The 13,952-nt window shown below is 44.0% G+C and overlaps 1 protein-coding gene across 1 annotated transcript in view; it reads left to right on the top strand.

Moving 5' to 3' along the window:
• The window catches only part of HSD17B4 (hydroxysteroid 17-beta dehydrogenase 4), a 76,098-nt gene that overhangs the window by 8,560 nt on the left and 53,586 nt on the right, over positions 1-13,952 (top strand). The window contains exons 3-8 of the mRNA XM_083464492.1: positions 6,137-6,244; positions 7,217-7,276; positions 8,649-8,670; positions 8,766-8,812; positions 9,581-9,665; positions 10,870-11,057. Of these exons, the coding sequence (XP_083320618.1) occupies positions 6,137-6,244; positions 7,217-7,276; positions 8,649-8,670; positions 8,766-8,812; positions 9,581-9,665; positions 10,870-11,057 (510 nt within the window). The remainder of the gene's footprint in view (positions 1-6,136; positions 6,245-7,216; positions 7,277-8,648; positions 8,671-8,765; positions 8,813-9,580; positions 9,666-10,869; positions 11,058-13,952) is intronic.

Genomic DNA, 13,952 nt, shown 5'->3' with positions numbered 1-13,952 from the left:
GCGGTGGGGAGCAAAGCCTTTCGGCCCCCGCCGGCCTTCCTGGACCTCTTCTGAAGGCCGGAGGGGGGGAAAGGCTTTGCTCCCCACCACCAGCATTTAAAAGAGGTCCCCGGAGATTTCCCTATGGGCTTTCCTCTTGCGAAGCAAGCCCATAGGGAAATTCGTCTTGCGAAGCGCCTCCAAAACGGAAAACCCTTTCGTCTAGCGGGTTTTCCGTCTTGCGAGGCATTCGTCTTGCGGGGTACCACTGTAGCTTTACATAATTTTAAACCTTGAAATCTGGAGCAAAGCTCTTAACACATGGCCAGAGAGTTCTTTCAATGAGTAGCTGTAGTTTCCCAGGATTGCACTTACGGTAGAAGCCTTTTCAATGCCTGTTTAGCAAGAACATTTTGAGCTTCGGTTTTAGCGGCAATGAACAGAAGTTCACAAATTGTGCAAAAATTTTAGAAAATGCTATAGCGGGAGTGAGTTGAGCACGTTCCATTTAACACTCTACTCTCTGTGTTAAATTTAGCTCATCCTAAACTGATTTGGGTGCATAGTGGGTTGCAAATTTGCACCATGTATCATTAACCCTGATTAGGGTTTGCTTCAAACCATCGTTTATGATTTTGGTTTGGAAGACAACCATAGTTAGGCCATTTGAACATCACAGCAAACTGCAGTTAGTGCTAAACAGGAAAATGAAAGGGAAGGAAGATTGGAGGAAAAGGAGGTAATGTCTGAGGGGATGGTAATTTGATCATGAATTGAGTCAGTGACAGAAGTGTTGGTGGCCCTGAATTAAGGCATGGAGAACATGTTTTTCAAATGTTTTGGTAGCTCAGAACCAAGCAGAATTGCAGGCTTCATTAGCGATGTAGCCAGGAATTGCTATCCTGTTTGCTAATGGCAGTGGGCAACTCTAGCAGTTTATAAATGGCAATTAGGAAAATAATATATATCACTCATATTTTTCTACCAAGCAGCTATTCTGTTTTGCAGCTCACAAATTTACGATGCAATCTAAAAGTCCTGTTTCGCATTGCAAACTGCATGTTGCAGCCAGGGCTTTCTTTGTCGTTTCCACTGCCACAGCTCCAACAACCAGTGCGAGAAGCTGTTTAAACCAAGCAGTTGTCAAAGCAGCTACAGCACAAACTACGCTAAAAGCTTCAGAAATGTGTGCAGTTCCTTTTCATTTTAGCTAACAGCTGCTCTGAATTACAGCTTTTATTCTGGAAGTGGTTAAAGTTGTTTGAAATGCGAGCCTTCGTCGTTTTTAATGTAAGAATGTTCAAAACATACTCAAAAACAGAGGCTTTGCAGCACTGTTAGAACAGAAGCCTAGTGAACCAAACCTTATACCCTTCTTAAGTTGGCGTCGTATTCTAACTTCTTTTGTCCTTGTGATTCTCAAGTCTTTCAGTACAATGGTTCCAGCCACTTCAGTCTAGTTTAACATGATACACTTTCAAACAATTGTTAGCCTTTGGGAAATAATCCTAGACGACTTGGAGATCTATTGCTATTACCTCAGGTCCTGCCTTTAATGCCATATGTTTTCTGCATAACTGTCAACGTTTTATAAGTAGAAGACCAGAACACTGCAAATATATTCAGCGCATAGTTTCTATATACGCATAGTTCATTTGTGAGTCCTGCAAGTCTCTGTCTGAAGGCACGTGAGGCCTTGCAGCACTGTCTGGGACTGGTTAGTGCCTGGTTGGGTAACAGCTGGGAATCTCATGTATACAGCCTTGGGGTCAGTGATGGAAGGCAGGTGGCACCATAAACATAAAAGGGAAATAAATAAAATTAGTCTTTCAATGTGGCTTTTCAGAGATGCCAAATATACAGGCCCTATATGCATGAAGGAGCACCTCCACCCCCATGTTCAGCCCAGACACTGAGGTTCAGCTCCGAGGGCCTTCTGGCAGTTTCCGTCACTGTAAGATTACAGGAAACCAGGCAGAAGGCCTTCTTGGTAGTGGCACCCTCCAAGTGGAATGCCCTCCCATCAGATGTCAAGGAGATAAGTAACTATACAACCATTAGAAGACATCTGAAGGCAGACCTGTATAGGGAAGTTTTTTAATGTTTAATGTTTTGCTAGGTTTTTGTATACCGTATTTTTTGCTCTATAAGACTCACTTTTCCCCTCCTAAAAAGTAAGGGGAAATGTATGTGCGTCTTATGGAGCGAATACAGGCTGCGCAGCTATCCCAGAAGCCAGAACAGCAAGAGGGATTGCCGCTTTCACTGCGCAGCGATCCCTCTTGCTGTTCTGGCTTCTGAGATTCAGAATATTTTTTTTCTTGTTTTCCTCCTCCAAAAACTAGGTGCGTCTTGTGGTCTTATAGAGAGAAAAATATGGTATGTTGTAAGCCGTCCAGAATGGCTGGGGCAACCCAGTCAGATGGGTAGGGTACAAATAACAACATTATTATTATTATTATTATTATTATTATTATTATTATTATTATTAAGTTGGCTACTTGAAACTGGCATGAAACAGAAATATAATCCTTGCCTGTCCATCTGTCTATCAGCTACAGAGCTTACTGCCCTCCCTTACAATTAATCAATACCCATTTTGACATTTGGAATGCTAATACAGATATGCATGTTTAAGCCTCGTGCAAGCAAATAACCACCCACTCCTTCAACCCCAGTTTTTGATGTTAGAAGTATATGTAAAAATAGGAACATTCAATAAATCTATTTATTAAACAATAAAAATGGTACCCACTTATAATTGGTATCTTTCTGCTGTTAGGTCATAGGAAGAGCCTTTAAATGAGTTTGACTAGAGGTCTGTTTGTTGTCTCCTGTGAAGTCTCCTTTTTTAGCTTTTGCAATCTGAGCATGTATTGGAGCTTGCTCTGACACGACTTTCCTTATTTCAGCTTCAAGGCTACTGCAGAATGAATTTTGCTGTGGGAGGAAAAACAGGGTGTGAAATCAAGAATTAAAATTGGCAAGGCTCCCACTTCCAAGCTCTGTTACAGAGGACATTAAATCTTCTCAGTCTCTGGAAACTGCTTTGATTTTTTGTGTGTCATCGCATTAGAGTTGGCAGTCTTGAAGACTTTTCTGTTCCCCTTAGTAGCGATAGATGTGCTTTGACCAAAGGCAGTATGATTCTGAATACCAGAACGCAATCCTATACCCTCTTACCCACTGAAGTGAATGAGACTCGCCTACAAGTAGACATATATAGGATTGCACGGTAATTCAATTTGAGATACAGACTTTTTCCTTCACTCTACCCCTCTCTCCTCCCCTTCTATCACAACTCAAAAGAGTGAACGATACAATCAGAATTTTAGCTTACTGTAACATTCTATAGGTCTCCCTTGCATTTGTTGTTTTATGGAATTCTAGCTGCTATCATCTGTGGAGATCTGCAACTCTCACACTTCACTAGAGATCTCAATCTGTGTAATTTGTCACACGCATGCGATTCCGTTTACTGTTGGATCAAAGATCAGTCTCCCTTCAGTAAACTTGTTTGCAAACACCTGGCTTAAAGTTGTGCTACTGTGCTCCACTTCTCATTGGTGATCTGTATTCTTTATTGGGGACGCGGGTGGCGCTGTGGGTTAAACCTCAGCGCCTAGGACTTGCCGATCGCATGGTCGGCGGTTCGAATCCCCACGGTGGGGTGCGCTCCCGCTGCTAGGTCCCAGTGCCTGCCAACCTAGCAGTTCGAAAGCACCCCCGGGTGCAAGTAGATAAATAGGGACCGCTTACCAGCGGGAAGGTAAACGGTGATTCCGTGTGCGGCTCTGGCTCGCCAGAGTAGCTTCGTCACACTGGCCACGTGACCTGGAAGTGTCTGCGGACAGCGCTGGCTCCCGGCCTCTAGAGTGAGATGAGCGCACAACCCTAGAGTCTGGCAAGACTGGCCTGTACGGGCAGGGGTACCTTTACCTTTATCTTTTACCTTTATTCTTTATTGGTTTCTAACATGGTCCACTTGGAAGTACCCGTATTTTTCGCTCTATAAGACACACCAGACCACAAGACGCACCTAATTTTTGGAGGAGGAAAACAAGAAAAAAAATATTCTGAATCTCAGAAGCCAGAACAGCAAGAGGGATCGCTGCGCAGTGAAAGCAGCAATCCCTCTTGCTCTTCTAGCTTCTGTGATAGCTGCGCAGCCTGCATTCACTCCATAAGACGCACACACATTTCCCCTTACTTTTTAGAAGGGAAAAAGTGAGTCTTATAGAGCAAAAAATACGGTAAGTCCTATTTAATTTAGTGGAGCTTACTCTCAGGTAAAGTAGAGTTGGGATGCAGCCTTAGCCAACACTTAGGCTTGTAGAATGCTTTTAAACAGATCATGAGGTGTCTGCATAAGGATATTAATTTTATGCTATCCCCTGATTCTGTGTGTTTTTCAGAACAATTTTTTATGGACACTTTTTTAATGTACTTCATTAACCCTGAAGAATTATTAAACACAGTGGCAAATTTTAAATTGCATTATTTAGTTTGACCACATGGGGGTAATCCTGCTTCATAAATACAATATATATACATATCCACAAGCACAATTTGCTTTCCTTTTTGAGCTCTCCTCCAAGACGTGCTGCTTTGCATTATTATTACGTAACCTGGATTTTCTGCATGCTCTTGTTTTATGTCTGAAAATATGCAAATACTCCATGCATGTTTCTTACAGTTCAAAAGCGCTGAATTGCAAGGATGAAAATAAAACTCTTTCTGCCTGGCTATGAAGTCTAATTAGTGCGCAGCAGGGGAAGAAAAAAAAGATTTTGCAGAATAACTGCATCCATCCATGATATTGGGGGCTCCTGTTTTAACTACTGAGTGTGCTTTTTAAACACAGACTGCCAATAGATGGCCTTCATAGGGTCCTGAAATACTTTCACTCACCCTGTAAGCTCGTGTTGGGTTTCTGACAATTTCAGCTCAAAGTTTATATGTAGTCTTAGCCTCCCCTCTTTGCACAGGTATCCAATTACAGAAAAGCTCGCTGTGCCAGAAACATTACTCAGATTGCTCATGATTTTTCAGTCTAGGAAGTTTTAGTTTAAATGAAGGACATGGAACCTGTGACCCTCCTGATGTTGTTCGACTCCAGTCCAATAACACCTGGAGGACTGCAAGTTCCCTATCCCAGATTAAAACTTCCCATTGGCAGACTAAATGCGTACAGTGGTGCCTCGCAAGACGAAAATAATCCGTTCCGCGAGTCTCTTCGTCTAGCGGTTTTTTCGTCTTGCGAAGCAACCCTATTAGCGGATTAGCGCTATTAGTGGTTTAGCGGCTTAGCGGCTAAAAGGCTATTAGCGGCTTAGCGGGTTAGAAAAAGGGGGGAAGCGGGAAAAAATCGGAACACTCGCAAGACGTTTTCGTCTTGCGAAGCAAGCCCATAGGAAAATTCGTCTTATGAAGCAGCTCAAAAACGGAAAACCCTTTTGTCTAGCGGGTTTTCCGTCTTGCGAGGCATTCGTCTTGTGGGGCACCACTGTACTTATTCTGACCCATATACAGTGGTACCTTGGTTCTTGAACTTAATCCATTCCAGGAGTCCGTTCGACTCCTGAAACCGTTCAAAAACCAAGGCACGGCTTCTGATTGGCTGCAGGAGCTTCCGGGTTTGCGGTGTTCAGGCGCTGATTTGTTCGACAACTAAGCCATTTGGGAACCAAGGTACCACTGTATGTTAGGTCTGGCTCACACATCTTGATAAGTATGACTTTCTGGCATGTTTGCACAGTCACAGTTCCCAATGGGGAGCTCCCTCTTGCTTTGCTCTGACCCCTGAGCTTTTTAGCTTGGTGCAGAATGGCAACTATGCCAAGGTTTAGCTCAGAGTGTCATCTGAACCCAGAGTCATGGTTAAGATACTGTACATACCTAGGGGCCGAGGTCCCTTCGGCCTTCTGCAATAAAATATTTGAGGGCGCTGGGTCTCCCCAAAGTTGATGGGCATTACCATTTAAATGCTGTGGGTTGCACCCCGACATTTGATCAATTATGTGGGGCGGGGCTTACCTGGCCCTTCCAATATTTTATTTAAGTTGGCATGGCTGATCTTTAAGGTCTGGCCCTACCTTAAGTTGCAGCAGCTGGTCCTACGTAATTCTCATTACAATCTTCTCTGTTTGTTATCCAGTGAATGATCTCGGAGGCGACTTCAAGGGACATGGAAAGAGCTCATCAGCTGCTGACAATGTTGTTGAAGAAATCAGAGCCAAAGGTGGAAAAGCAGTGGCCAACTATGGTATGTTTCTCCCCTCTCATCTCTAGCCTGCCTCTCCCCCGCCCAAGAAAACATATGCTGGCAAAGCTACTATTTCTAACTCTTGAAATATGTAAATCCAGGTGAGGTTCTTAGAAGGGTCTGACATTTTGGCAAAATTATATGTAATCAAGTTGCTTACTTGACTACAATTCCCATCAACCCTGACCACTGGTCCTCCCAGCTAGGGATCATGGGAGTTGTAGGCCAAAAAATATCTGAAGGGCCGAGGTTGAGGAAGCCTGCTTTAGATTGTGATGTCTGAAGCCCAGGCATCGGAAGATATTGGATGCGTTAAAAACCACTCAAAATGCTGCTTGTTCCCACATTTAAGCCATTTTTTTGGTTCAGGGTCTTAAATATGTGTTACCTTCCAAGGACATGTGCTCATACAGTGGCTTGGATCCAGACAACAGCAGTGCACATTGTGCCATACACAAAGCAGGGTTTTTTCTGCTCCATACCCCCTGGTGCCTCTCTGCAAATTTACTTCTGAGAGCCAGGAGACCCCTCTGGAATGGCATGTGCCGGAGGGGCTGCAGCTGGGATGGGTATTGGCGCTTCCTGCTATGAACAAGCAGAAGTGGCTTCCACTCACCCAAAGGGCTCATAGGATCCAAGGCGGTGTTTTCTTCCCCATTTCGGCTATTGGGTCTATCCACAGGCATCTATTTGTGAGCATAATGTCTCTGGTAATTATGAATGCAGCAGGAAGAAATCGCAGTAGCTGCAGTTGCAGGAGTTACTGCTGTCTATGGTAATCAACTTGTTCATGCAAATGCATAGCCCAGATAGTTTGTGCGTGAGCAAAATTTGATGTGTAATGGCCTCTAGGGATCACATTCAGGTTTTCTAGTGTCCTGCTTTCCACCAGCATGGGTGTATTCTATCTAACTAGAATATTCTCATTGGTGATTGAGGTTTAAGTTCTTTTTCTGTAACTTCTTTCTGCAGATTCAGTGGAAGCCGGCGAGAAGCTTGTGAAAACTGCACTGGATGCTTTTGGGAGGATAGGTATGATTATTATTTTTTAATGAGACAGGGTGCTTCTGTCCTAAATGGAGGTTTAGGACAGACTTAGGGGGTTAGCTCCCACATAGCTGCCCTGATCTTTCAGATGCAGCTCATGAAAAGGCTTCTGTATCCACTTGAGTGGTGGACAGCTGCATGAAGGCATCCTTCTGTCATCAAGAGCCAACCATCCTATTGATGAGAAGAGGGAGGATTTCAGCTCACCTGGAGCACCATGTGGGCATCAGGGCATTTGAGGAGTCCTGTCCTGAAGCTACTGTGATTAGGGCAGGACTGTTAATCTCTTACTCATTAGGGCCCAGCCATGTACATTTTTGAATGTCACTATGGACGCGGGTGGCGCTGTGGGTTAAACCACAGAGCCTAGGACTTGCCGATCAGAAGGTCGGCGGTTCAAATCCCTGCAATGGGGTGAGCTCCCGTTGCTCGGTCCCTGCTCCTGCCAACCTAGCAGTTCGAAAGCACCTCAGAGTGCAAGTAGATAAATAGGTACTGCTCTGGCGGGAAGGTAAACGGCGTTTCCGTGCACTGCTCTGGTTCGCCAGAAGCGGCTTAGTCATGCTGGCCACATGACCCGGAAGCTGTACACCGGCTTCCTCGGCCAATAAAGCAAAATGAGCGCTGCAACCCCAGAGTCGGCCACGACTGGACCTAATGGTTAGGGGCCCCTTTACCTTTACACAGATGCATAAAACGGCAAGGCAAAGTTTTATGGCGCCACTTCAAAATACGTAAGGAGTATTGAATTTGAATTAACTCTCTTTTTCACATTGCAACAGCATTATATATTCATGCTAAGTTGTCTGGCGGCCTGAACCTTGGACTTGCTGTTCTAGCAAATGCTTAGGATAGCAGGCATCAGCATGTCCTTGTCCTTTGTTTGAGAGGCATTGCTTCATTTAGATATGCAAGTGCCCCTGAATTTGAATGAGGCTGTTAGGCCAGTTACGTTCCAAGAAGCACTTTCGTTTGCCCAAATTTTAGTAACTGTTCATTCATTCCAAACAAAAATGTGGGGCGTTCTTTTCTCTCTTGCCAGTCTGTTACAAGTGGCTGGGGCAACCCAGTCAGATGGGCAGGATACAAATAATAAAATTATTATTATAGTTGTTGTTGTTGATGTTATACCAACCTGATGTGCTGCAGCCAGAGACTGGAGTCACTTCCAGCCTTTAACAAGTGCAAGCATTTTGCATTCATGAAATGTACTCTCTCTGTGTCTCAGGACTGGCCAGATTTGCTAAAGGCAAAATTTAATGCAACTCAAGTAGTAGTAAAGATTTTAGCATGCATATCATAACTATGTATAGCGTGTATATATCTATATGACATTTTGTGTGCATTTATTTTGCAGACATACTTATCAACAATGCTGGGTAAGTAGATCTGAACGACAAAACCTTTTTCTTCTGCCACAGATTCATGACGTTGTGCCTGCTGTGATGATTTTGCTTCCTTTTCTTCTATTTAGGATACTGAGGGACCGTTCATTCGCTAGAATTAGTGATGAAGACTGGGGTGAGTTGACTAAGTAACAAAGCTCAATGACATGGATCAGTGGTGGGGAACAGAATCTGGTTGGTGGGGCATATCATTATCTCCCAACACCCTCCCCCCCATGTTTGACAGGTAGGTGGACCAGCCCCCTGTCAATCACCTGATGCAATGGTGACATCAGGTGACCCATTTTTGCCCACATACTTTGAAATGAAACAGTGAGGCTGAAGGCACAGCCTGCAAAGTGCCAAAGGTCAGCTGATCATTGGGCATTATGAACCCCAGTGCACAGCTCTTCATAAGACCTGATAATCTTCTAGTGTTTAGCACAGAACCTTCCAGGTGTTGTTGATCACCAGTACCTGTAAATTTGTCTTTCAGCTGAGCCATATATTTACCTGCCCCACACCTGATGTCATATATGGTGTTGGGTTTGGCTGAAAAGACGTTGCAGGCCAAATGGGAAGCTTTGGTGGGCCTAATTAAACTCACAGACTGAAGGTTCATCCTGTTGGCTTAGATCCAAGCTGAGGTTCCATTGATGGAGCAGAGCAGAGTTCCACTAATAGGATCCTTCTTCCAACAGAAGCTATTATGGTAGTTTTTGCAGATCTTACATTTACTCTGCAGACCCTTTGAAAATCTGTTCTGGATTGTTGGGGGACCGACCGTAGCTGCACGAGACGTGGCACAGAGGGCTAGTCAGACTCCAGGCCATTGTTCCAAAGAAAAGCATCTCCTTCACTCATTCAGGAAACACATGCATTAAACTGCTTGAATTCCTTCTAGATATAATTCACAAAGTTCACCTGAGGGGGTCTTTCCTGGTAACCCGAGCTGCATGGAACCATATGAAAAACCAGAACTTTGGCAGGTGAGTAGATTGGATTGGTCACTGAACATACTGCCGGAGGGATCCAAAACTCTGTTGAATTAATAAGAGTTAAAGTACTCTGTGGTTATGTTACCACCTGTTTCTCTGTAAAATCCATGATACTTTAATCTTAAAAAAAGAAAAGAATTCATATTTCCTTTTAAAAAGGAAAAAGAACCCTAAGATGGTAGACAACCATCAAAACCATGATGTAATGGTTATTAAATATAAGCAGTAATAGTTGTTGTTGTTCAATAATACTAACAATAATGCTTAATAGCTGTAGAGCACTTGCATGTGAGGAACTTTGAACACTGATATTATCTAGTTGTCCTCCATACAACAGTCCCCTAAGGGATAACCAACAAAGTCCCTTCCAGATGTTATTGGACTACAATTCTCATACCTGCCCATCGGACATGCTGGTGTAGGAATGATGAAAGTCGGCAACATCTGGAGGGCACCTTCTTGGCAACCCCTGTACTAAGGTTAGCCAATATTATTGCCCCAAATAGCCAGGCAGGGGCAGGGGGCTGAGTGAGAATAAATTTGCTATGAGCAATCATGGTAACATACCCAAATGTCTCTCTTAATCACTGCCATTTCAATAGTTTGTGGGACTCTACCCTGAGATAATCAGGGTTTATTTAAGGAAATCAGCCCTGAGCTCACTGGAAGGACAGATCCTGAAGCTGACTCTCCAATACTTTGGCCACCTCATGAGAAGAGAAGACTCCCTGGAAAAGACCCTGATGTTGGGAAAGATGGAGGGCACAAAGAGAAGGGGACGATAGAGGACAAGATGATTGGACAGTGTTCTTGAAACTATGAACATGAGTTTGACCAAACTGTGGGAGGCAGTGGAAGACAGGAGTGCCTGGCATGCTCTGGTCCATGGGGTCACGAAGAGTCGGACACAACTAAACGACTAAACAACAACCCTGAGATAGCAGAATATCTCCTATTTGCTAGTCACTAACTTGCACTTCCAAACCTTGCTAAATGACTTGGCTGTTCTATTACTAGATAAGAGGGGAAATCATTTTGCCGCTATGTGAAAAGCCTGGTGCTGTTTGCTGACTTGCCCTATCACATTACAGGATTCATCTCCCTTGCTTTTACTGGCCTAGTCCCCTTGTCCCCTTTCAAAGTGTTTTCTGCCATGACATATTAATGCAGGAATTCGCTGCGTTTTGTTTTCCAGAATAATTATGACTTCCTCAGCTGCTGGGATATATGGCAACTTTGGCCAGGCAAACTACAGCGCTGCCAAACTTGGTCTTTTGGGTCTTGCGAACACACTTGCAGTCGAGGGCAGAAAGTACAACATCCATTGCAACACCATTGCTCCCACCGCAGGATCTCGGCTAACGCAGACGGTCATGCCTCAGGGTAAGCAATCTAAATATTAGCAAAGTGGCCGATTTAATATCGCAGAACTGCTCATCTACTTTTCTGTTCCTGACATTTCTTCCATTTCAGGTGAGCTTTGGATGTGTTATTAAATCACCGAAACGGTGGCAAAATTACAAAGGATCACACAGTCAAATGTTTTTCCTTTTTCCTTTTCTTTATTTGTTATGTTAGTAATATGCCACTTCTCCTCTGAGGAGCTCAAAGTGGTGTACATAATTCTCCCCATGTTATCCTCACCAAAGCCTTGTGTGGTAGGTTAGACTGTGAGTTGTTGACCGGTCAAAGTGACCTCATGGCTGAGTGGGAATATGAACCCAGAACGCTAACTACTGTCCCACACTCTGGTCTATCCCCTAACTACCCTGAATCAAGAGCAGACTAGAACTTCAAATTTTGAAATGTTATTTGTTTTGACTGGTCCCCAGCAAGTGCAGATTTTTTTGAAAAGGAGATAGAAAAAGAACGAAAAAAAATGTAACAGAGAATAGATCTACCATTGGCTCTTTGCCAAAATATTTAAAATCAAAATTCTGGACCTGATTGTTTAACTGGGTGATAAGAAATTTTGCAATAGCAGCATGTCTGTTTCTCATTTGCAGTAATGATACCTTTCCTGGATCACTGGAAAAGCTATTGTTGGCAACACAGTATCTGGGATTAAATGGAACTGTAAACTAGATTAAACTTTTGGTCTAGTCCTCCAAGGAACATAGAGATGAGCTGATTCCAGTTTCCCTAGATTTCAAAGGGAACAAATTTATGTAACTCACTCACCGTGAGTGCTGCATAAGACTTTTAGAGAAGCACATGCTTTTAATTTTCCAAACAACAACTGAGGAACAACTCAAAACTTATTTTGACAAAGCATGCTGGGGATTCAATAGGTCTAGGCTCAGTGAAAGCGAGGCCTGAGAAAATTTCCTACCCCCTGTTCGGAGACACACCTTTTTTGACCACCTCTTGCCTGGCACTGATGGATTTGACTGCTTTTGTATGAGACCACCAGTGCTGCTGATTGTGGTGTTTTCAAAGTGTCTTCTGTTTGCTTCATTGCATGATGCTTGCGATGCTGGAATAGATGTGCTTGTGTGTGAAGCTCACTTTAATCCTGTATCTTCATATCGTTCCTCTTGTCTTCCAAAGACAAACGCAGACCGCTAAGACTCAGATTAAAGCTTTTGGTCTTTGATGTGCTGTCACTTGGACTTACACATAAAGCGCAATGTTCTGCATTGATGCACTTTGGAAATATATTTATTTCATGTCTTGTATTAATAATTCAGAACCCAGTTCTTCAATGAGCGATTCAGCCCAGTGGCTGCTGCAAACCTTCCAATATCTCCCTATTTTAAAAATAATAAATAATTTCACCACTTTTAGCAGTATTGTTTCAAGCACATCCACAAATACAGCATACAGTGCTTCTTATGAACCACTTGCATGATCCATTAGAACAGGCATCCGTTTCTGGGGCGTAATGTGGCCCACCGGTTGGTTTAATCCGGCCCCTGTGGCAGTTTATTTCCCCAGGGTAAAATCCTAAAAAACACTCAACAACTTCAATCCTAAAAAAGGTCAACAATTTTGGTTGGCCCTCATGCATGTTCACTTCATCAAATCTGGCCCTCTTTGAAAAAAGTTTGGATGCTCCTGCATTAGAAGAAAGCAGTTAAAAGAGCTTCGCATCTGATACAAACAAAGTTATCTGCTCATAAATGGGGAGAAAAGACTGTTCAGGACATAGCGTGCGAGATTCACCCTCCTGAATTGCAGCGACTACAGTTGTATCAGGGATGTGGGTGGCGCTGTGGGTTAAACCACAGAGCCTAGGACTTGCTGATCAGAAGGTTGGCGGTTCGAATCCCTTCAACGGGGTGAGCTCCCGTTGCTCGGTCCCTGCTCCTGCCAACCTAGCAGTTCGAAAGCACATCAAAGTGCAAGTAGATAAATAGGTACTGCTCCAGCGGGAAGGTAAACGGTGTTTCCGTGCACTGCTCTGGTTCGCCAGAAGTGGCTTAGTCATGCTGTCCACATGACCTGGAAGCTGTATGCCGGCTCCCTCGGCCAATAAAGCGAGATGAGCTCTGCAACCCCAGAGTCGGTCACGACTGGACCTAATGATCAGGGGTCCCTTTTACAGCTGTATCATCTTTAACTGGATATGGCTTTCCGCCTGTTTATGGCCTTTGTTCTAATGCAAGGAAGCAATATGAGATACAACGGCATTTGTGAAGTCCCAGTTCCCTTTCTCCCCCAACTCCTAAATATATTAATCTTGGAGTGTTACTTTGTCATCTTCCACAGACATTCTTTTAGTGTCCTGCACAGACTCCCACTTCATTTCTGATTAAGGTTAAAGTTGGCATTTACTTGAGTGTACCCGGCGTCGACATCAACCTCTTAAGTGCTCAGAAAAAACGGTGCATGTTTTATAAAAAGTAGATGCCAACATTTTTGTTCATCACTCAACTTAATGCCAACATGGGTGACTTCTAATGTGAACCTATAAGGGCCGGCATATTTTATGTGAGCACCATGTTATTGAGTTTTTAAGCTGAAATTTCAGTCTTCAGCATGCGTTCCTCCAAAGTGGCAGCGGAGGTTTTAGGGCAGTGCAACTGGTTCCCTCGCACTGGGTGCTGAGCGCAGGGCACCCCATAAACACTTGCCTGGCTACGGGAAAGAGCTGTAAGGGCTCTGACAGGGTCCTCGAGTCCTTCCACCTCCTTCCCAAAGCCTAGTTAGTTCTTGCCCAGCTTTGGGAAGGAGGTAGATGGGCTTTGAACCCTGCTGGAGCCTTCATTCTTCCTTCCCCAAGCCTGGCATGGCAGGAGTGTCGTGCCGTCTCCAGAGGAGGAAAAACTTTGCAGA

The sequence above is a fragment of the Podarcis liolepis genome (genome assembly GCF_965112155.1).
Source record: "Podarcis liolepis genome assembly, chromosome: 11".
NCBI classification, from domain to species: Eukaryota; Metazoa; Chordata; class Lepidosauria; order Squamata; family Lacertidae; genus Podarcis; species Podarcis liolepis.
This window is presented reverse-complemented; position numbering and strand designations above follow the sequence as displayed.